The sequence below is a fragment of the Clarias gariepinus genome, chromosome 16 (genome assembly GCF_024256425.1).
Source record: "Clarias gariepinus isolate MV-2021 ecotype Netherlands chromosome 16, CGAR_prim_01v2, whole genome shotgun sequence".
NCBI classification, from domain to species: domain Eukaryota; kingdom Metazoa; phylum Chordata; class Actinopteri; order Siluriformes; family Clariidae; genus Clarias; species Clarias gariepinus.
Genome location: NC_071115.1, coordinates 11,923,518 through 11,948,570, shown reverse-complemented (window position 1 = coordinate 11,948,570; position 25,053 = coordinate 11,923,518). Strand labels below are relative to the sequence as shown.

General features: G+C 38.9%; 1 protein-coding gene across 2 annotated transcripts; it reads left to right on the top strand.

Moving 5' to 3' along the window:
- The first annotated feature begins 273 nt into the window (after positions 1-273).
- Positions 274-23,526, top strand: taok2a (TAO kinase 2a). 2 transcript variants are annotated; one of them, XM_053515046.1, is made up of 20 exons: positions 274-778; positions 9,273-9,413; positions 9,583-9,654; positions 10,005-10,106; positions 10,210-10,255; positions 11,151-11,247; positions 11,399-11,512; positions 12,566-12,657; positions 13,041-13,134; positions 13,460-13,541; positions 14,164-14,331; positions 14,495-14,701; positions 14,816-14,959; positions 15,093-15,329; positions 15,445-15,573; positions 17,705-17,908; positions 18,067-18,306; positions 18,477-18,689; positions 19,395-19,577; positions 19,821-23,526. In XM_053515046.1, exons 2-20 carry the CDS (start codon positions 9,282-9,284, stop codon positions 20,760-20,762), a joined length of 3,498 nt encoding a protein of 1,165 aa, XP_053371021.1. In that variant the 5' UTR covers positions 274-778; positions 9,273-9,281; the 3' UTR covers positions 20,763-23,526. The 2 variants fall into 2 exon arrangements, with proteins under 2 accessions (XP_053371021.1, XP_053371020.1); XM_053515045.1 differs by having other exon boundaries at positions 18,477-18,698.
- Positions 23,527-25,053: the final 1,527 nt, after the last annotated feature.

Here is a 25,053-nt window from a genome sequence, read left to right as displayed (position 1 = left end):
ATCATCAACATCATAATGCTTAAAAGCAGATCAGTCTCTTTCTGCCCTTCTCAAAATGGCACGTTTTATGACACGTCGTGTCCCAAATTGAGCTTTTCCACTTATATAAAGACACCACGAATCCTGTAACATGATTCCTTCCACGCCCTGTCTAGTGCACTGTGTGTCCGTTTGGGATTCAACCACCCACCCACACACACACACACACACACACACGCACAGGAAGCAAATGTTTGGGAGCGTGACCTCGCGCCCTTCTTCCGGTTGCCTCCCGCCCCACGTAGCCATCTTCGTTTCCTGAACAAAAAAAAAAAGGGGCGAGATTGGACAGACAATCAGACAGAGAGTCAGTCCGTGTGAGATGGTAGAAAGCACACGCGAACACCGATGTGACAGTGCAATATGATCGGAGCCGGAGTGGGCGAAGAGGAAAAGCAGCCGCGCGCAGTGTTCAGACCGGAGACCGTTAGCTAGCTAAGCCGAGCTGCTAGCTAGCTAGCTAGCTAACGGACAGTTAGTAACGTCACGGTGGGATAAAGCGTAGCTTAGCTTAGCTAGCGGGCTGGCTAACCAGCCAGCTTGTTTAGACCACCAAAGGAAGGCACAAGGCGTTAGCCAGCTGGCTAACTCGAGGAGTTCGAGGAAAAGGAACTACACGTTAGCTGGTTAGAAGTAATGGTCTGAATCAGTCCAAGCAGCTCGGAAAAACACTGCTGCTGTTTTGAAGAGACACGAACAAGGATTTATTTTTGCACGACGGGATCAACCTCAAGCCGTGGTAAGCCACTGTCTGTGTGTGTTTTTCATCAGAATGAAATGAAATGTAATGTTGACAGTGTTGGCAGGAGCAAATGATGTGTTATTAAACTTTACCAGCATTCGTTTGATAAACAGGGTGTATAGGGAGTGTGTCAGCTCGGTGGGGATACAGTGCGACCTATTAACAATCTTCTTAGTAACTGCCATGTCCAGATAAAGCTGTCTCTCTTTCTCTTCATCGTACGTCTGATGTTAAACTTGGGTTGTCTTAGTTAGGTTTGGATGATACATGACCCCTGGGTACAGATTTAACTTGCCTTACACACAAAAAGCCACATTATTTTAATGTCAAACAATATTGTGCCTGTTTGTTAGAGCCAGTAAGGGTTTTTTCACAGAATATTCCACTTTCATTTGATTGGAATTTATTTATTGGGAAAATTAGATGTAGTTGTTTTAATAAGTCTACACTGTTTGTTATTATTTTTTTATCAAGCGCAATCGAGTATCTTTCACATGTAAATGAGAATAAAGTGTTAAGTTTGACTCCAAGTTACATCCTTGAAATTACTCACGTTTCCACGTCACAGATTTACATAATGAGTATAAAATATGTATTGCTATTTGTACCATCCCAGCTACAAGTAAAACTACAGTCTTATTTCATTGCAAACATGAAAAGTCTCTCTGTTCAGATTGAACCCATTTTCAGCTGTTCGATTTTTATGAGCCACCAAGAACAGGACGCGAACACCCACCCATCACCCATTTGATGTTACATAGTTTGTGGTCCCCCCTCCAATCAGCTTTCTTGCTCCTGCTACAGTCCCAGATGGGTTTTTTATTCCCCTATCAGCTTCATTATATCAGGTCATTATTTGAAGTTTAAATTGACAAAGCAAGACCAAATGGGATGTCGACTGGTGCCAGGATTGTATTTTTTAAGGGAGGAAGAGGTTATTTTAAAAGTCTACTTCCTCCCAATAACCCTAGCAAGAGAGACGAACACATGTTGGTTTGTCTGGGACCAATCAGCATTCGATGGCCTCAAACCCACAGGGGGAAAAAAAACCCTGCGGTGGATCCAGACCAGTGGAAAACACGGGAAAGCTGGAATTATGCCTTGTAATTGCACATGTGCAGAATGTAGGGTAAGGATCATGCCTTTGATACCATACAGTATGTTTGAGAGCAAGTCAGTAGTATTAATACAGAGTACCGACCATCTTTGTAATTGTCACGTGGCATTAAGTACATAATAGAAAGAGGTTGAAAACAGGCCTATTGTGTAGGCCGGTGACACAGTTTTCCTCTCATGTCATGAAGCACTATGCCGGAAATAACATCCATCCTTTTATATGTAACATGTTTGACTGAATCCTATATTTTCTTGTATGAATCTTGTATGTTTTTTTACAGGACTTGAAATACGTTTTTTCGCCCCTCCCTCTGATACGTTGGAATTTTGATACGTTGGCTTCCTGGATATGTGTATTGGCTGTAGCTTTAGGAGGAAAATTTGCATGTGAACTGCCTTTAGATCCTGTGAATAGACATGAATAGAGGACTATATCTTGGTGGCCCATCCCCACGCTATTGACTGCACTTTTAGCTGCTTTTCACAATCCTGACTATTCACACTTGACCCACTTATACTCACATGAAACAAGGCAAAACACAGAACTTAGAATAAAGCCATCTGTTTATTTCAGGCATAATTAGGGCATAATTGTGATATAACACATTAATCATGTTTAATAAGAAGCACTAGCAACTAGGAGTTTTTTTTTTATAACGTCATGTATTTTTTATTCAAGTCTGATATACAAAGTATAATGTAAGTCGTGGTAATATGATATGACAAATAATTTTGATACATTACAGTACACATTTTTGTGCAGTCATGTGTATTGTAATATACAATATGTGGTTGCAAGCAGCTGATTGGATCTTAAAATTTGTCTTGTTTAAAATCTTTTAAGTAATATTTGTATGTCACCACTTAATCCTGAATGCTGATTGATTTGATTTAGGAGCTTTGAAATGATCTGTTTTAATAATACAAAGTTTTTAAAAAAGTCAAGCCCTGTTCATACAGTTGTTCCGAAGTTGACCCGTCTTGCTATATCAGGAGACCAATCACATGAAATCCAAAAGCTCTGGGGGTTGTATTTTTGGCTTAGCCTTTTTCTTTCTTTCTCTGCCGCCTGTTAAGCCTGCGTGTCTTTTATGACGAAAACGTGTCCCACTCACGATTAACATAAAAGCACTTTAGGTCTTCACAAAAGTCCCGTTTAATGTGGACTCTCATGGGAAAGCGTTGTGGAATTACCTTTCCCTGAACATTTCTGCCATCATATCTTTGAAACCTCCACTAAAACTCTTGTCCCTGTGGACTCCCCTGGAACTGGCTCATTTAGCCTCTCTTCCTGTTTTATGCACTGTTGTGGAGATTGTGCTATTTTTATTTTTTTATGTTTTCTTTGTGGTTCACCGTCTTTCCTTTTGTAAGGCTCTTCTAATGTGCAACATTGTTTAATAAGTGTGCTCACCATAGTAACTTTTATTAGACAGATTTTTTTTTTTAAAAATGGCAGATAGGGTTATACATAAAGAAAGGCATATAAGGTAAGTAAATGTGTGTGCGTGCGAGTGTGCGTGTGCGCGTTTGTTTGTTTGTTTTTTTAATTTAATACCAATGGATGAAGGCGTGGGTAAGGCATTGTCTTTACAAGATTAGGTCTCTGTTGGTTAAGTAAATTGGTTTGACGTCTGAATATGGTGAGTCCACCCTCATTCCTGCCCATGTTCATGAATCTCCACCCTTGTGAACTACAGTAGCCCATTAAGTGTCTATGAAATGATTGACAAGAGTTTTATCTAAGCACAAGGGGGCATTCGATAATGGTTCCATATAGATTCGATAACAGGTTCCTTGGGCCCTTAAGGTCGTTTTCACATTATGGCCTCAAGATTGTTTCTGAACATACAGGACCCCAAAGTCTGGTTTATTTTAATTACTGAGAACACAATCGGTCCAGGCATGAAAGACGCATGAGAATGTTACTCTTGACATCTTTTCCAGGATATCAATATTATTAAGCATAGTGTGAAGATTAACTTCATTGTTGTCTTCCCAAGTAGGTGCATACTGCCACCTGTTGTATCAGAGCGTGTAAATACACAAGCGTACGCAAGAACAGAGAACCAAGTAGAGGAATGGGGAACAGGTGTTCCTGGGCATGGCACAACTCAGTCGTGCTCAATGTGAAAATGCCCTAATACACTTCTGCTAAGGCTATGTCCAAAATCAGTATTCGTAATGTACTGTATATTTTTCAGGTTATTCATGTATGCAAAAAAAGAAAGATTGCCATTGTCCGACTACATTTAAACATTTTTGTCATACAAAAAAATAGTGCCCACTTTGATGCTTTCCTTAAGTAGTGTACCTGGTTTTAAGCGAATAATCCTCGAGTCAAGTCAAAACAAAGTTAAATAAAGTCGCCTTACTGTTAGAGAAAATAATGGTGCTCGCTAGACCTGATAATCCTTTATGTGAGATGCAAACCATTTAAAAAAAAAAAAAAAAAAAAAAAAAGCTTAGTGAGTCAGTGAAGTGTGTTTTAAGAGACATAATGAGTCTTTGGTCGCAAGTGTTGGAACATTTCCAAAAGATTACATCAGGCAAGTATGTCTAGTTCTTGACCCAAAGGGCATATACCTCTAAAGACATTCATCTTTCAAGAACTGTCATTTAATGGCTTTTTTTTTTTTTTTTTTGACAAGGATGACAGTATTTGCTATTAGTTAAATACAAAATACATGACCTCGCATATTTTCTTGACACTTCGGGCGAAAGCTTACACGATACTGTCTCAGTTCGGCTCTTGATATTGTGTCTGTTGCGTCAGTGATACTTAAGAAAGTGTCGTTTTAATGTAAAACATCTGTTCTTCTAATATTTTTACTGTTGGTTGAGGTTGAGATGTTTGTTGGTGTCATGACTCATATTAGCTGCTAATCTGAGTCATGACTTAAAGATATGCCTTAAGGGCAGTTTTCCCTTTTCTTTTAACCAATCTTTGCATTGCGTTCCATCATTAACATAAACCTTTGCCCATCAATCTAAAACTGACAAGTTATATTTGTTTAATTGTACAAAAAGTAAATGTCTTGATTTTGATTTTTTGGCATACAAAAAGTGGGTGAGAGGGGGGGAAAGATCAAAATAAATTAGCAGCAGCATCAGAAGATGCAACCTTGCTCAACCAGAAGGATGAGGGGGGCAAAAAGTGTGTTCGTTTTGTGAAAAGAACGAAAGCAGACATTATTTACTTGATATTCTGAGAAAATATTTAATGAAAATGTACATTTAATTTCAAATATAATTGTACTGATGAATATTTCTAGATTCAGATTTTTTTGAACCAACAAAAATTTTGCGATCTCGTGTCCGCATCCTTGGAGGTTAAATATGTCGATCTTACAGAAGGTTGTCGTGTCTGGTAATATAATATACCTTGTATGTGAATGATGGTGTAAGTCACAGAAGATCAATAAGATCAAACCCTACTGAACTGGACATTAAAATTACCTTAGTACAAAACTGTGAATCTTTTTGAAACCTACTTAAAGGGAGAGAGTGCTTAAACACAAGACATAGACATGCATTATTAGATTTTTGGGACGTTTGAAAATATTAAGCTACAGTCAAGACTAGTTGCAGTTTCACTCTGTGATCACTTAAACCTGGTACATTATAGCTTGACCTGAATGAACTACAGAGGTTTGCAGTGTAACATAAAATACAAAAAAATAATAAACCTGCTGCCCTGTCATTACTGACGAAGCTGACGACTGACAGTTAGCGTAATTAACAAGGTAAAAGTAGTTCCTCAGAAATTCTCAGTACTATCTATTCGTAAGGTCGGGAGTATAAACCATGAAGGTGGTGGTCAGTCATGTAAATCTCCTACATTTCTCTTTATATTTCCTTATATTAACTTATTTCAGTATAGAATATCAGCTAACTTTTGGTGTTCCAGACCTGAACCCCCAATAACATTAAATGGAAAGCTAGGATGTACAGTCCCTTACCACACACAAAACATAGAGCCCTTGATTAGAGCTTTGTAGCCATAAATAAAATAACACTGCTGGTTCAGAGGCAATTCAAGCACAAAGCAGTTAAGTAGAGAAACGTATTGTTTAAGGTGATATATTGTGAGTTTTCTTGCTGAAAGTGCTTCCGTGACTGGTTTGAATGTGGGTTTTGCCAAGCAGCTGCTCTTCCCTCTTTCTAATACTGCAGACCATAACAACCTACGTCCACCCTGTCCTGCAACCAACAGTTAGCTTACTTAACAATTGTTAGAACACATGTCACTGAGTAATACATATAGTTAATTGTCTCAGCGCTGTTATGGTTTACTATTACCACTTCCGGAACGTCTCTTCCCCAATCAGAGGTATTACTTGCATAATTGTCTTTGTCTCCTGAACTTATTTTTGCAAGTATTTCTAAATGGATATGTAAACAAAAACAACGAAAAAAACTTATTTTAGCATTTATAGTTACAGGTGAATCATAATCAGCATGTTGTTACTTGTACATGACATGTTGGCCATGCCCTTTGTTTACACATGATGATATCAGTCAAAGGAATGGTGACAGGACAATGGCTTTTTGCACACAAACTCAAAAGCTCACAATACAGAGATGAGGCGTAAACACATTGAGATGAATTTATCAGGACCTCTGAGAAAACCAAAAAATAATAATCTAAAAAAAAAAAATCTTCCTGTTTGAAAACACTTGGAAAACACACACACAATTTGCCATTTCAAAATAGGAGTACGTAGGAAAGTCGTTCTTTTTAGGGGTCGACCGATATGATTTTATTCAGGGTCAACGCCGATACTGATTATGGCAATTTTATTTAATAAAAAAACGTCTTACAGAAAAAATTAGTTAAAATAGCTTTAAGTATGTGGTTAATTAAATAAGAGCACTATTTTATAAAGAAGAAAAATTTATTTTATTAGCAGTACAAAAATACTGATAAAATGCTAAATATCAGGCTTAATGCTTTGCAACGCTGATAATTGGTTGACCACTAGTTCTTGTTCTTTTTTCTTTTTTTTTTATTTCAAACAAATAATTTGCTCCTACCACACAGTCTAGAGTGTGCCCCCTGTAGAATAATAGAGGAACAACATTTTACCAATTCAAATATACATGTATATACAAATATATTAATAAAAAAAATTAAAATGTTAACCAAAAAAAGCTTTTTTGAGTAAGCTTAATACATGAATTTCCGCACAAAAGAATCACGATATGTGACTGGATTGATATCCTAACTGAAGTCATGCTTTCATGGGTACGCAGGATAGCTGTTGTTCCTTTTCTCCTTTCATTTGACTTGTTAATTGTGGTACATCATTATCTGGTTGTTTCATGATGTAATGATGTTTAATGGCCTGGCAGACTTTAGATCATTAAGGTTGAATGCAGTTTTAAAGTTTTTTTTGTTAAATTTAAAGTAAAAGCACTTAATCCTTACTTATAATTAATGATTAACAAGGTTTCGTTTACATTTCTGTATTTGATAGACTCTTTGATCCACTATAGAATATCAAAAGAACAGACTTTGATACATGCTTTACTTGACTATGAGACTCTTCAATGCAAGACAGCGACTGGATTGGGAAAATAGTTCCCATCTTACGTATAGCATTTTGTGAGAAACATAGTGGTGACAAAACAGGGTGATCTTGCATGCTTGTTGACTGACTATGGAGAAAACTTAAACTCACTCAAATCGCTTCTTTCTTGGTCTCATTCAGTGGAGATGTACTAGACTGTTGCAAGGCTATTACTGTTTTTTTCAGTCATGTCTAAATCAATAAGGGTTTTTCATTACTTTTGCACCTAATCCAAGTGCTTTCCAACACTGAACAATACAGTATAGACCTTAAAAAAGGGTGAAGATTGTGTTTTGTTTTATTTTTATTATTCTTTTCAAGTATGTCTTAGTGATCGTGAAATCTGGCCACAACTGCTTGTGATCTTTCATCAGGTTAAGGTACTGGCTGCAGAGCGTGAAGAGACCCGCCCCAAATCATCTCCTTCTCTAGGCCAAGTGCCCCGTAAAGCAGCATATCAGTGCTAGTGTTGGGAGCAGCTGTTAGGGCCCTCAGGAACACAGATTATCTGGATATTATGCCATGATCTGGCTTCCAAGTCTTTACACTTATTTTCTAGTTTAATTAAATCAGCAGTAAACTGTTCTATCTTATTTAGCATCACAGAAATGTCATTGGTACAGTCACAGAGCAAGCTCTCTGTTCCCTCCACAGTGCCCTTCGCTAAAGATGGCTCCTATCATTTGCCTGTCGTGTCTTCGCAACCTGTAATATAGATTTTATTGTGGATAAGTCATCCTGTGATGCACCACAAAAGTTCCACCTTGTAAGTCTTTTTTACAACCACCTGCAAAGACAAATATACAAACAAAACAGTCAACAGGGAAGAGTAACTAGAATTATTGATTACAGATGGCAGCCATCTTTAACAGACATATGTAAAGAAAATGTATGGCAGTACATAAAAGTGAGCATTCAGTGAGCATGGAAAGCAGCAAATCGGATACAAACCTATTATTATGCAACTCCAAGTTACAGCCGTGCAGTTCACAAAGTATAGGGTAATTTTGAAGGACAGTTTGGAAATGTATCCAAACTATTCAAAGTTTTGGTCTTATTAATAGGTCTATTGTAAACATCTAAAGGGCTCTCTGTTATAACATCTATTAGTCTTCTTGTAATTATACCATCAACCTTTGCAATACTGATCAGCACCCTTTAAGCGTTTGTTCAGTCTTTCATTGTGTCCTGCAGACAGATTTATTTTAATCTTATTCTTTCAGTTCATTGAATAAAATGGCAATCTTTTCACAATCTAACAAATGGATATTATTTTCCTGCAAGTGATGCCTGTCAGAGCAAAGGTTCACCAAGATCTTTCATATTATTATTTAGTCCATGTCATGCAGGCATGAATATCACCTCAGGTATGCGTAAGTTCAGTATAAATTTGGTGGAGCCCTGAGTCGAGCTTGACGTCAGCAGCTTATGAAAAACAATGTCAAATATGGCAGTCGCTTCAAATAGAAAAGTGGGACGCTATAACCCTTGGTTTGATTAAAACATTTCTTCTTGTCCAGGCCATGCGACTTGCCTTGGGCAATAATGCACCATTCTTAATATGGTACACTAAAAATCTGACCAATATACTCAACCCATGGATATTTAAATTCTTTAAAATGATTATTTATTCTTGCACACTTGTCTCCGCTGATGATTACCTAAGAGTTCCTTTTCTTATTCTTCGTGCAGCAGATATTTATATAATGGTGCTAGGAAGTGTTATTGAAATGTGTCATATCAGACTGTACCGGAATATGTAACAATGTTTTGTGCTTTCTCTCTATTATGTGCGTTTTCAGGAGCTGGCCATGCCTGCGAGTGTTCGTGCCGGGAGTCTGAAGGACCCTGAGGTAGCGGATCTTTTTTACAAAGATGACCCCGAGAAACTCTTCACAGACCTCCGTGAGATCGGCCATGGAAGCTTCGGAGCTGTGTATTTTGTAAGAGCCAGAAACAAAGCGAAATATGTTTGTAAAGTCTAGAAGTCTTTGTAAAAAAATTTTTTACATATTTTATACAACACAGTATTAATAAAAGGACTACGAGATTAACTTTGTGTAGGTGTAAGTGCTGGTAGTGTAGCGTTCATTCACCTTTTACCTCTCCTAGGCACGAGATGTTCGCTCCAATGAGGTGGTCGCAATCAAAAAGATGTCTTACAGCGGAAAACAGTCCAACGAAGTGAGCTACTAATTTATTTATTTTGTTTACTAGTATGTGCTTTACTTAAGAGTGATTTTCCTTCTGTATCTTATAAAATATTGATAACTATACAGTGATGACTGAAGAGACGCAAGTGTTCTATGAACTAGTAATTGTTTCAAGCAACATTAACATTTTTTTTTAATTAAAAATAAAAGCAATTTGCAGGTACTTCATTGCTTTAAAAAAAAAAAATAGTTTTATCATAACGGAGATGTGCAAATATTTTATTTTAGATTACAGCACCTTTTAGAATAACATTTTCTCTTTTGGACGTTTTAACCTAAGCAGTTGTTCTCACTTCCCCCCCCGAATGTAATTCTTTGCAGAAATGGCAGGACATCATCAAGGAGGTGAAGTTCCTTCAGAAGCTTCGGCACCCCAACACTATCGAGTACAAAGGCTGCTACCTGAGGGAGCACACAGCATGGGTAAAGGGTTACCTGTGCATGGTTATTCAATGTGTATAACTCTGTGTAGAGAATTATTTTTTAAATATGTTTTCTTTTTTTTCTTTGTCTTTGTCCCTCATAGCTGGTGATGGAGTATTGCTTGGGTTCTGCCTCTGATCTTTTAGAGGGTGAGTAGAGATTTCCATTTTAAACCCTCCCCCCCGCCTAATTCTTTCTTTCCCACTTCCTCCCTTGGCCCTCCATCTTGATACTCTTGGTACTTTGTGACTGGCACTCTTTCCTCTTCCTTATTTTCCCAGTGCTGGCTCAGCAGCAGTTTTTAAAATAAACTTTGTTTTAATTTTAGTCTGGGAAAATGCTAAAATATTTGAAGGATTCGTCTCGTCATAGTCTCATGTTCAGGGTCCTGTCCCTTTGTGTTGGTAGGACTCTACAAGCAGCTTGTTAGCAGCAAAATACAGTTTGTCTTTGTGTCCTACCTCACACTATTTCTTTTTCTTACCGTGCCTTGGTTGAGAATAAACTGGTTGGAGTTTGTTTATTTAGAGGGTTGGGGTTGGAGGCTGTTCAGTGATTAAGAATGTGACAATGCTGTCTTTATATAGTCACTGAGCTTTTCTGTCAGTAAGAGATAACATCATGAATATCATTTTATCAGGTTGCATTATATTTCTTATGAATCGCAGGCATTATACTGATATGACTACAATGATAGACCTAGCTTTAGAAATGTAAAATATAATTCAAAAGACATGCGTCTAATTATATAAGAAATCGCCTTGATAAAAAAGTTACCACTTTGGTGAAAACGATATTATAGGAAGAAAAAAATCTTCAGTCTAGGCTCCATATTTAGCTCTTTTTGCCATCAAGGTTGTTTAGATTTGGCAGGGGTGTGAGCTATTGTGCAAATCAACTCTGACTTCCTGCTTTCAAAGGAAGTACATCTACATACAAGAAACAAATCATGGCTCTCAATCCATTCCATGTGTCCTCAGATATAGAGATTAAGATATAGTTATATGTTCTCTAGATGATGATTTTAACTTTGTTCATCTGCAGTCCATAAGAAGCCCCTACAGGAAGTGGAAATCGCTGCTATTACCCATGGTGCACTACAGGGTCTGGCCTACCTTCACTCCCATAATATGATCCACAGGTGTGTACACTGCCTTATCAAGATGCAAACATATCTTTAACACAATCAGTAAAGCTAGCAGCTTTATTGGTTGTTTTATCCTTTTTATTTTTTATTCTTAAATAATTAGTTTTCTATTTAGAAAGACTAATCATCGCTCTGTCTCACACAGGGACGTGAAGGCAGGTAATATTTTGCTTACTGAGCCCGGTCAGGTGAAGCTTGGAGATTTTGGCTCTGCCTCCATCGTTGCTCCAGCCAACTCTTTTGTAGGCACGCCCTACTGGTGAGATGTGCTTCTGTTCATTCTCTTTAACTTTACCCAATTAAATTCCAGAAATAAGAGGAGGAGTTTTAGGATTTAGATTTCCAAACTGTCATCTATAAGATCATAACCATATGTACTGTGTATAAAGATATTTTAACATCCTGAGTGTATTTGTGCAGCCAGAAAGTCGCTGTTCAGTGAGGGCTAAATTGAGAGCAGAACTCGGATGACAAAGATAAAAAAAAAAAAAAAAAAGAATAATAATGCTTATAAATTTCTATTCGAAACAAAAAGGCTTTGTAGAGAGTTTTATTTGAAGGTGTGCCCAAGAGGTGCTTTAGGCTCTATAAATAGGATTCAAGTGGGATGTCCACACCCTGTCCCCGGCTGGCTGGAGCACCCACAAATAATTGCTGCTTTCTCTCCCGCAGCAGGCTTGTGTGCCATGTGTAAGAGAATTCTATAGGTTTAACATGACATACCTTTATGTTGGCTTGGGGTGTGTCCTTTTTCAGACCTGCATTTGCAAATATTTTGTGACTTTGCTTATTAAACTTTGCTTATTTGTTTGTTTGTTTCACAGATTATTTAGTGGTTACCTTAATTCTAATCATCATTTATTACATGCATATATACTTGTTGTTATACCTTATTTCACTATTTCTTTAACAAGCTAACATGGATATCAGAGCTCGTTTATAACACAAAAAAAAAAAAAAAAGCATTTTCTCTAATATATATACCCCGAGCTTCTTTTATTTCACTTCATTGATAGCAGTTACAGGGTCTATGTGGTAAGATACTGCCAAGCTCCACATCCATCAGGGAACAGTAAGGGAGGGTCTTTCTCATATAAGATCACAATACGTCACATGTTTTTTTTAAGCCAGTAAAAAAATAGATGAGGGACATAAATTAAGCAATGTTTTATTTTCCCCACTTTTGTTTGTAACTCTAATAAGTGGGTTTTGCTTAATAGGTCCACTTTAACTCCAACATAATCTCGCACTATGACATCGCAGCATCTTTGACATCTATGTGACTTTTTCCCCTTTGAACTCTAATGCACAGGATGGCCCCGGAAGTTATTCTAGCAATGGATGAGGGTCAGTATGATGGCAAGGTTGATGTCTGGTCCCTGGGAATCACCTGTATAGAGCTGGGTGAGTGCAGACATTTTAACACGCAGTTACTGTTTGACATTTAACTTTAAGGGCGCATACTGTTGGTGTGTGTAAAGATTTAGGTCAAAGGGGTGGGGCTCAGGACACTTGTGTTTGAGAGACGTCTTATAGAAAAGGATTTGGGGTTTAACTTTTAAACCCTTAATAGCAAGCTCATTCTTCTCCTCCTTCCAATTATTTCTTTTGGTTTCAAAGCAGCTTTACAGAATCAGAAAATTTATTACAAACATAATGTAACAGTATGTCTCTTCTTTTCTCATTCTCTTAATCTGTTTGCTAGGTTTTAATTTTTTTCTTGTATTGTGTTATTAACAGTTTCTTCCTTTTTTTTATTCCTTTTTTTAATTATTCTGTTTCTCTAGCGGAGCGGAAGCCCCCCCTTTTTAATATGAATGCTATGAGTGCCTTATATCACATTGCTCAGAATGAGAGCCCCGTCCTGGCGTCAAATCACTGGTGAGCATCCTGTTTGTCTTTCCATCTCCTGTCGTGTGTTTATTTATGGTGATGCATTCTCAGCTTAGCTTTAATTTGCATTAGTTATGTATTTTAACGTTTTACATACTGGTATGGAAGGGGTAAAAATGCCCCCCTTATTATATTTTATTATTATTATTTTAAGTGATAGTTAATAAAAGAAGACCTAGTTTAGTCTTTTTTTTTTTTTTTTTTTTTGCGAATGTTCTAAAATATTTGTACCATGACCTGGTAGTGTAGATGCAAGGCAAATCTTAGAAAGAAAATCTGTCTAATTATCATGCTCTGCATTATTACTTTTCAGGTCAGATTATTTCCGTAACTTTGTAGACTCGTGTCTACAAAAGATTCCTCAGGACAGGCCTACCTCCGATGTGCTGCTCAATGTAAGACGCACGCCTTTTATGCTAAGGCTTTTCCTTAGGCCATATTTCACCTTGTTTGTTTTATTCTATTTTAATATTGTTTGTTCAATTTGTCATGTAGTAATCACAGCTGCCATTAGCACCTCATTCAAACTGTCCAACACGCACGCAAGCTTGAAAATATGCTGCCCGGGAAAAGCTTGTAAATTACGTCATTGATATACACGCCCTGATTTTGTGTATATATTTTTTTTGTTCGCTACATGACGAATTTAAAAAATGGTATCCAACCAGCTGCTGTTAATACCTTGTTTAACCTGTTCAACACATGGCAGTTAGAAAATATGCTGTTTGGGAAATCTTGGTAATTAACTCTTATTTAAATACGCACCCTAGTTTTTTTTGTTGTTGTTTTTTTTTTTTTCGGTAAATTGTACAGACAATTTCTGTGTAAAATGTGATGTCGGGCGTCTTTTTTGTAGTTACGTAAGACTCATTAATTATAATTATCTGTCATAATTATCTGTCAAGCAAAGTAATTTTGAAAAAAATAGTTCAGGAGTAAAATTTTAATTATATAATAACAGAATGTCAGGTATTTGATCGACCGATTTGATTTTCCTCTTTGCCTCTGTGCCTGCAGCATCGGTTCCTGTGCAGAGAACGCCCCCTGTCCGTGGTGATGGACCTGATAGTACGGACAAAAGATGCTGTAAGGGAACTGGACAACCTGCAGTACAGAAAGATGAAAAAAATCCTTTTCCAAGAGACACACAATGGCCCTGCTCAGGACGGAGGCGAAGAGGAAGAGGCATGTCTTTAATGCAGGAATATTTACTTTTTCAACAGTAGATTTACTGTATATGCGTCTGAATTGGTTTCCTCCCTTTCATTTCCCTCACCTATTACTTTTTTATTTTTATTTTTTTGGAAAGCGAGCATGATTTGATTATTTGTTTGCCTTGTGTGATCAGGATGTGGATCAGTACTTGTTGCGGATGGGCACAGTTAACAGCATGGAGAGCTCTCAGTCCGTACCCTCTATGTCCATCAGCGCCAGCTCCCAGAGCTCGTCGGTTAACAGCCTGGCCGATGGCTCGGATGACAGTGCCGAAATGGCCATGATGGGGGAAGGAGAACACACAGTCACATCCAACAGCTCTATCATACACCGGCCCTCTGTAAGTGTACCTGTATGTGTTTGTTTACAGAACCGCATGAGGTGTTTGTGCACTGTTTTAAAATATCTGTTTTTAATTTGTAAATTTTTTTTCCTGGGTGTGTATGTATGACAGGGTCCAGACAACATCTATGACGACCCATACCAGCCGGAAATCGACTCCCAGCAGCCACAGCAACAGCAGGCGACGTCAGGAGCTCGCAGGAGGGCACACTATCGCAATCGTGACCACTTTGCTACCATCCGCACAGCTTCACTGGTAAGAAACTGAGCAAGCTACTTGAATGCGGTATTTATCATGAACTTACTGAAGCCATCAGCAGTCTAGAGGCTAAACAATTAAATTGGCGTTCTTGAGTAATTTTGGTCTTCGTCCCTTATTTCCTGTTTAGGTGACGAGGCAGATCCAAGAGCACGAGCAGGGATCAGCGCTACGCGAGCAGATGACTGGCTATAAGCGCATGAGGCGACAGCACCAGAAGCAGCTGCTGGCATTAGAAAACAAACTCAAGACTGAGATGGATGAGCACCAACTGAGGCTGGACAAAGAGCTGGAGAGCCAGAGAAACAGTTTCAGCAGCGAGGCTGACAAACTAGGCAAAAAGCACCAGGCTATCCTGGAGAAAGAGGTGAGGTGTGATACAGGATGGAATGGAGTCTTAAAAGAAGGAGGCCTTGTGAGAAGTGCTTTCTAAGGTCTTAGACAGGAATGAAAGTGAACTGAGGCTTTGTATGTTCTTTTAGACTAAAGCTGCACAGGCTGAAGAAAAGAAGTTCCAGCAGCACATTTTGGGCCAGCAGAAGAAGGAGCTCACCAACCTGCTGGAGTCTCAGAAGCGCCAGTACAGGCAGCGCAAGGAGCAGCTTAAAGAGGTGGGGTTAAGTGACTTCTGGTTGATTTTAATTTTTTTTGTGATGTTTGTAGTGTCTCAGTACTTTGATGGTGTGATTGACAAATGTGGAGAGATGCAAAGCTGCAGTAATCTACTATCATTCGATTACTTCAGTATAATATGGATATGGGAGTTAGCTGCTGATACAAATCTCATACTGACATGCTGCCTATGAGCATGTCTGCTTTCTCCGCTTCTAATGTATAATCAGAGTTACAGTGGCAGTGCTGTTTAAGAGAAATTGTTCATGTATACAGTGGAACATCGGATTACGAGTAACACGGTTTATGAGTGTTCCGCAAGACAAGCAAAGATTTTTAATAAATTTTGACTTGAAAAACGAGCATTGTCTTGGTTTACAAGCACCGAGTATCATGTATCACGCATTCACAACTGAGCCAATGGTTTTTCTCTCTCTTGCGGAATTGTAGGTAATTGTCTCCCCTGCTGGGTCTTAGTGCCCGTCTCTTACTGGTATAATCAACATCTGTGCATGCGTGTACTCTTTACTATAACACTGTAACAACGTGTGTGTGAACCATTTTATTTTGTGTTTGTAAGCGTGTTTGTACAGCGCACGTGTGTGTGCGCGTGTATAAAGCAAGAGCAAATCTCATTAGAGGGTAAAGATGTTTTCCTCTCTGTATCAGCCTGTCGTTTCTCACTTTACCTTTGAAAAGAATCATGACAGAGCAGAGTTTCTGTGTAAGGCAAAGAGAGTGTGTGTATGCGAAGCCAAGAGGAGGAAGGGGGCTGTAAAGGCGAGTGTGTGTGTGTGAGAGCACGGTGTCAAATTACGCGCACACACACACACTTGCCTTTACAGCAAAACCCCTCCCACCCCTTCCTCCTCTCGACTTCGCATACACACACACTCTCTGCCTTAACAGAAACTCTGCTCTGTGGCAATTCTTTTCAAAGGTAAAGTGAAGGTTCATTTGTTGTTGTTGTTGTTGTTGTTTTTTTTTACTTTACAGCAGTGATTACCTTAATGTGCGCTCATGCGAGTGTGACTAGCGATGTTCCTTGCAAATTTTCCCGATAAAACAGTCACACACACACACACACACACACACACACAGCGCCTGTGTGCACAAACGGAAATCTGTCTGGATTTTTTTTTTTTTTAAGGTAAAGTACAGGTTAATTTGTTTTATTTTTACTTTATATTTTGTATTAATTATTTTTATGAATTTATTTTTTTGGGCTGTAGGATGAATAATTTGAGTTTCCATTATTTCTTATGGGAAAATTAAATTTGGTTTACGAGTCTTTTGTATTATGCTTGTAATCTGAGGTTCCACTGTACAATGCAACTGTGGGCTTGATAATAAAAAAAGTTTTTTATATATATATATATATATATATATATATATATATATATATATATATATATATATATATATTTTTTTTTTTTTTTTTTTTTTTTTTTTTATCCCAGCTGGGCGCAGGGTCAGAGATGATACGGCAGCCCTGGGACAGACATTGTTAAGGGCCTTAGTCAATACTTGAGACAATTAAATAAATGTTTGTGTATTATTGCCCATTTTTAGAGGTGGCCAGATGTATCAAGGGAAAAATTTTATTTGGTGTTTTAATGACGTAAAAAAATATTTTAAAGATGAAAATAAAGGTACGTATATTATATGCAATTAAATTGTCATACAAAAAACAATATTTAGTATGAAGTCTTTTATTCTTTAAAACTTGCTGGGTCCGGGTGGGCATAGAATTAAAAAAGAAAATTTACAGAAATTTACTACAGAAATTCGCAATTGACATGAGAATTCCCTATGTTTTAAAATGTAAAGGTTTTCATAAACTAAACATTCTGCCACATATTTGTGCCACATATTAACCATCACAGCACAACTCTCGGCTAGAACTAAATAATGAAATGAACTGTTTTGTGCACAGGAAGAAGCATATCTTGTCTTAAAATTATCACTTTTTATGGTGTTTTAGAAACATTTCATATTATACAGCATTTTTTTTTGTTTGGATAAAACAGCATTCCAAGAGTTGCTGATATTTAGTGCAGAACTGTTTTTGCTTGTTCGATATTAGTTGTAGATGCTTTTATTTACATTCATCATTTGCTATGTGTACAGGAGCTAAATGAAAACCAGTCCACACCTAAGCGGGAGAAGCAAGAATGGCTGGTGAGGCAGAAGGAGTGTCTGCAGCAGTTCCAGGCTGAGGAGGAGGCTGGTTTACTACGGCGCCAGAGACAGTATTATGAACTCCAGTGCCGGCAGTATAAGAGAAAGATGCTTCTAGCACGGCACAACCTGGAGCAGGATCTACTCAGAGAGGTGAGACATGGCCTTGTACAAATAAAGGGTCACATTGATGTCAGCCCTAGTTATTTTCATAATTTTATCTAAAAAAGGGGGGCAGTCAGTATGTCAGGTGTGTTCTCTGATTTACAGCAGGTCGATTTCTTTTTTTTACCATGTTCCACTTCCTGTAGGAGCTAAATAAGCGGCAGACTCAGAAAGATCTGGAGTGTGCCATGTTGCTGCGGCATCACGAGTCCACTCAGGAGCTGGAGTTCCGTCAACTGGGTCTGGTGCAGCACACACGTGCCGACCTCATCCGCACACAGCACCAAAGTGAGCTGGCCAATCAGATGGACTACAACAAGCGGCGTGAGCAAGAACTCCGGCAGAAACACAGCATGGAGGTCCGTCAGCAGCCGAAGAGCCTAAAGGTGAGAGAAGGATGGTTGTTTGGAATGTACACACAACCTGTGGTTGCAGCAGTTTTTGTCTAATTAAATGTAAAACTTTTATTTATTTATTTTTTTATTTTTTTAAATGTATTTACAGGACCTAGAATTGATTTTGTGTCTCTCTCATGCCGTTACTTTTCCTTTTCCAGACGAAGGAGCTCCAGATCAAGAGGCAGTTTCAGGACACATGTAAAATTCAGACGCGGCAGTACAAGGCCCTGCGGAATCACCTGCTGGAGACTACACCCAAGTCGGACCACAAGGCCGTGCTGAAAAGGCTGAAGGAGGAGCAAACGCGAAAGTTGGCCATCCTTGCTGAGCAGTATGACCACTCCATTAATGACATGCTGTCCACACAGGCTGTGAGTAAGGCAAGGAGAGACAACTTCTAACATATACCTATCTATAAATAATACCTCACAACACATCGGATATCATAGCCTCAAATTTGTGCTCCGTTGACGGATTGGTCATTTCTAAATAGTGCGCAGTGACATAATTGGTGCAGGAGAAAAGTGGTATAAGTCTGTTCATGAGATTTGGTTCATTTGGATCACTTTTAGAGTAGTTATTAATAGGGATGCACCGAAATGAAAATTCTGGGCCGAAAACGAAACCGAAATTTTTGGATGCACTTGGCCGAAAACCGATACCGAAACCGAAAATGGCTTCATTAAAAAACATGTTTAAAATATTTTCTTTTTGTTTGTATTAAAAAAACTACAAATTAATTAAGCAATCAAACTTTTATTGATAATAAATAACAGTAATAAGGCTGTTTAACAATAACAAAACTTGCTTCCAAGTGCTTCCAAACCGCCGACATACTCCGTGTTTGATGCGTAATGACAGCGCGAACGAGACGGGAGGATGGCAGAGGCGTGGCGACAATTTCGGCTTTTATTTTCGGCGCTTTCTTACGTTTTTTCGGCGGCCGAAATTTCGGTGCATCCCTAGTTATTAATGAATCACCACAGACAACTACAATTTCCACCCCTTGCAAATGTCATGCCTGTCATCAGAATGTGTCTCTACTGACATCCTGCTTTTTGGGCTTTTCCTTGCAGCTGCGGTTGGATGAAACACAGGAGGCAGAGTACCAAGTGCTCCGAATGCAGTTGCAGCAGGAGCTGGAACTACTGAATGCGTACCAGAGCAAGATCAAAATGCACACGGACACGCAGCACGAGCGGGAAGTCAAAGACCTGGAGCAGAGAGTGTCGATCCGGAGAGCGCTGCTCGAGCAGAGGGTGAGGAACCCAGACATGTTGATCATTTAAGAAAAAAAATAAACACAGTGCATTATCAATATCTAGATACTTAGATGCAACTTCTAATACTTAAAAACTTTTTTTCTTTCCCCAATATTTGAGTCTCTTATGTATATTGTCAAACAAGGGCAGAATTCTATGCTGTTTTATAAAATAAAACCTCTGAAATTTGTGATTCCTAGTGAAACCTTAATGAACTTTTTTTTTCTTTTCTTTTTTTAGATTGAGGAGGAAATGCTGTCCCTGCAAAATGACCGATCAGAGCGAATCCGAACGCTACTAGAGCGTCAGGCTCGAGAGATTGAGGCGTTCGACTCTGAGAGCATGCGCCTGGGCTTCAGCAACATGGCGCTAACAGGAATCCCAGCTGAGGCATACAGCCAAGGCTATTCTAACCCCCCCTCGTCAGGTTCAGGCGGTTGGCCGTCACGCCCTGTACCCCGCTCGGGCAGCCACTGGACCCATGGAGTCCAGAACTCTGCAGCGCCGCCATCCTGGAGAAGTCAGAACAGCACTCCAGCGTTCAGCCGAGGAGAGTCCATATCCGTCTCGAGCCGTGAGCGTGAAAGGGAAGGAGAAAGGGATTTTGACATTCCGCTGACACGTGGCCTGCCCAGTTCCCTGTCCTCTGCCTCTTCATCATCGTCGTCGTCCTCTTCGTCTCATCATCGCCTACATTACCTGGCACAGCAGTACCACCATCAGAGCACGCCACACCTGTACCGTGAGCGAGAAAGGGAAAGAGAAAGGGAGAGGGAGCGCGAGAGAGAGCGGGAGCGTGAAAGAGAGTGGGGAGGTAGTGGAGGCGGAAGCCACCGCTCATCCTCTTACGCTCATGGCCACTCGCGCCATCTCTCCAGCCACTCGTCCTCTTCGTCTCTGGCTCTGCTTCCTCCTCCTCCACCGCCCCCACCAGTCTCCTTTTCACCCTCATCTCCACCATCATCGTCTTCCTCCTCTTCGTCTCAGGGCGGCTACGGCGGGAGGAATGAGGGTCTGGTAGTCAGGGGCCCCAGTCTGATGGCCCTGAGGAACAGCCCAGGGCCACTAAGGAGGACAGCGTCAGGAGGAGGTCCTGGTGGAGCAGCCGGGGATGGAGGGTTGAGCCGCAGCACCTCCGTCACCTCCCACATTTCCAATGGTTCTCATCTCTCTTACTCTTAAATCGTGTAGGTGAAAGTGTCCATTTTAATCAGTAGGAGACATACTGGATTCGAATCATTTATATGTTTAAAAGGCGGAGTGCTCCTTTGGGTAGTGTTTTGTGTGGAGTTTGTGATCTTTATTCCACTCCTTTAACTGTAATCAGGTCGCAGTAGCTATAGCTGAGGCTGTGACTTTGGCTCTAAGTAGTGTTACAGTAAACAGCAGACATCATGTACACCCTTTTGGTAGATTGGTAGATCTCAGGGTTGCCATAGGGGGTGGGAATGGGGAATGACGGGAGAGATAATTGTGCCGGAATTGTAGGTGTTTGAGAATTGAGAATAGAAAGTGAAAAGGGCCTGAGTAGTCATCCAGTCATTCATTGGCTATGCTGGGGAGGGAAGCAGATTTAGTTCCAAAATCAGAAATTTCAACACACTACCTCTGGCTTTTGCTCTTTTTTTTTTTTTTTTTTTTTTTTTTTGCAGAGAGCAGTGCTTGATATGCTTACTGTGGAGTGCTAGCACACCCTCTTAACTAACACTACACTAGTAACAAACTGTCAAGATCCATAGGGTTCATAAAAAAAGATAACCGTTAAATTCTACAAAACTGACTTTTTCTTTAACACTTGAGCTTATCAAGAATTTTCTACTTAGCCTTCGTCAGCAATTAAAACTCCAATCAGGAATTGCTACAATTCCAGTTTGTGCTCCTGCAACCTTAGACACTACATCACCAAACACTACAGATTCTGGTTGGTGCTGTGATGGTGCTGTTTAAGCAGTTCCTGTTCGGAGGATTTACGGTGCAGGAATTTTTTTAACTGAACTGTTTTAATGGGAGCTTTACTTTTAAAGGAGAGGCAATAGTGACAGAATTGGCATGGTGTTGGTTTAAAGACATTAACCCAACTAACCTAAAACCGGGAGGGTGCTTAAAAAAAAAAAGGACGCCATGTAGTTATGTATATAATAAAACTACACTAAAACTATACTAAAACATAGTGGTCATTAAAATGCACATTTGTATTAGGGACAAGGAGATTTTACTTTTTTTTTTTTTTTTAAGTGCCACGTTCACTTTGCACACTGCCATCTAGTGACCTGACTAACCTAAAGCAAATCCGCCCCTGCCCTTATATGGGCATGCTGCCAGTTTCATTAGCTCTGGCTGAGCAATAATTGACCTTTTTTTTTTTTTTTTTGTGGTTGTTACACACTAATACAGACTTGAGGCGTCTAAATCTATTGCAAAGAGCAGTATCTAACGACAGTCAATGCATCCCCTTGTCTCTGTTTACAAAGGCAAATGTATATTTGATGTACATGTCCATAAGAGAGCTGATTGCAGTTAAGTGCATCAAACGCTAATGTACAGGGGCCATTTGTATACAAACGTACACACCACGCATTTATATATGAGTGAGTATATATGTGTATTATACTTGTCAGAGGTTTGACAGCAAGGTTTAAGATTGTTCACTGTTAAACACTTTTGACCTATATTGTACTTATATAATGTGTGTGTACATAAAAGCACTAACTCGGAACTCTTGTATAGGATAATCATAGTTTTGTTATGGAAACTAGTCATTTGGAAAGTAAGAGATGGAAAAATACTGTTATTTCAACTACTGCAGTTGTAATATTTGTTATTCAAAACTAATTCTTTTTGTTTGTTTTTTATTTCATTGCTTTTTTTTTATTGTTATTATTATTTTTAAAGTTTCTTTTTTGCCAATGTTGACCACTAGTTGGAGAACGCAAGTGATATTACTGTGATGGAGAACTTGAGACAAGTCTCATTTTTAGGGAGGGGGGAAGAACGACTACCTATCCCAGCATTCCTTGTTATGTCTCAGGGTAGGAGTCTGTTGAGCAGTGGATTGGAGGAATTGTAGTATTTTAGAGCCAGTATTAAATGTGTACAGGACATTTTAAGAGAATTTTAGTGTATAGAAAGTTTCTAGATAATTGTATATGTTTACACCACACATCCAGCATGTTTTGTTACATCATTTTGCTCTGGGATGTTTTCTGGCCAAACCGAGCTGTTTACATTGAAACTCCAAACACATTGCATATTGTTTTAAATTTTCCCAGTAAACCGAAGCAGGCTGCACACTGCCAGCTCTTCACAGGCACCAGCGTTTACTTGAATGTGATTTTTACATCGTTTTTTCCCCAAGGTGCAATACCACACATGATGTGTGTGCCTGGCCTCCCATCATTCATTTCTTTTGGTCCTATTCTTCCTATGGCTGTTTTATAACTTCATTGTGTTTTTCTTTGTCTATGCGCCGTAGTTTATTACCTTTCACAAAAAAAGGAGGAAAACTCCAACCCTCTGTGTCTAGTTTTGGCTTGCCTCCCTCTATTTCGCGTTACAAGCAAAACATGCTGGATTTATAATGGTGTCAGAACTGAAGGTGGTGTTTCGATGCCTGAGTAGAGCTGAGAGGTGGGACCGGTCAGAAGATCATGTGATTTTAAAAAATCGTCCCAATTTTGCTGTTGTAAAAGGAAATTGAAACAAGTGATGTCCAAGACAAATGAGTGCTTGGCTGTACGTGTGTGTAGATTTACACACATAATGGAGTATGTCCTCAGGGGACGTTTGTATGTAGAAGCATGTTTAGAGGTGGAGAAGTGTTTCTCACAGAAGTGCTACACATAAAGAGGCCAAACTATGTTCAGGTTCAACAAGAGCAGGACATTTCAAGAAAAGGGTTATAGAACTTGTACAGAATTCATTAACAAGTAATTAAAAAGGTTCAAAATTGAAAGTTTTGTGTTTTTGTCATTTGTTTCATGTCTCGTATCGTTGGTTTTTGTGTTGTGTCTCGATATAATAATTGTGTGTCCTGGTAATTCCTCATACTAGGCACAGGATTAAGAACCTGATTAATAATACAAAACATTACACACCAAAATATCCACGTGTGTCCCAAGATCTAGGAAGCACTTTACATTTGAGTGTAACATTGTGTAGCATTTTACAACTTAAATTGCATTTGTGACTTTTACGTCCAATTCTTAAAGCTGTTCAATCAGTATTTACTTAAACGTACATGCACAAACCGATTAAGTACACACAACATTCTAAATAAATTTACAATGACTGTAGTTCATTACAAAAAAAACTAAGTGTGTATGTACAGTACACAGCATAATCGATCAGTATTCCTCCTGTTATTCACACTATTAGTGTAAAAGCCCTGAATTTAGTTTGTAAAGAGACCATCAAATTTTAGATTGATAATGGAATTATGTCTGTTACTACATTGCATTTTGCCCCCTTTTAAAATTAGAGATTATAATCTAAATTATTAGGCCAATTTGCAAAATGTATCAGGCCACAGGTTTGTCACGTCTGCGCTAGAGAGATTAGAAAGAAGCATGTTTAATTCCTTAAGCACCCCTTGAGGAAGAGTTTAAGAAGTGTAGTGTGAACTTTAGTACAGCTGGGCACGCTTGTGTGACTGTTTTATTGTCACTTCACAAGGTATCTTTTATAAAGATGTTCCAAATCTCATTTACGATGTTTAAATGCAAAAGATAAATAGTGATCAACATGTATACTTGTCACGATATACAGGATCAGTATTAAGTGTCCCACTTCACTGATATTCACCTTTATATTACAGTTTTATTGTAAGAAATAATATGGCTACATATTCAGGTCTTTTAAGACCGAGTTACTCAGAGGTGTAATGCACTTGACTAGCTTCCTCATAAGCCATGCCTCCATGGACTTCTGAAAATGATGTGTGTTAACTGCTGTTTTTGGGACGTTTGTTTTGTGTAAAATGTTTAAAAGTATGCAATTTTGAACATACTGATAAAAAGACGTTACTATGGCTAATTCATGCTACAAGTAAGCGTAAACATGATGACGCCGAAGCTAAACCAACCGGGGTGACTGGAGTTGCCATGGAGACGGATAAACGTTTAGTCCTAATTACTGGTTATGTGATATCTGCAAGACTTTTGCCTTACAGTTTAGCTTGGGGGGCCGAAAACATATAGTTAGTTAGTAATTTAGTTATTTATCTATTTCATTATTATTTGTATTGACTTACTTAATAGTGCAGCCATAAAATAAGCATATATACCCACATCTAAGACGATGAGACATTATAAATAATAATCACATGAATTTCTGAAATATTGTGAAAAAAGGTGTGCCGATTTATAAAATAGCTTTCAATAACCGACTCATCATTTATACCGCTTTATCCTGTATACAGGGTCGTGGGGGGCTCAGAGCCTATCCCAGGAGACTTAGTGCATGGGGCGGGGTACAT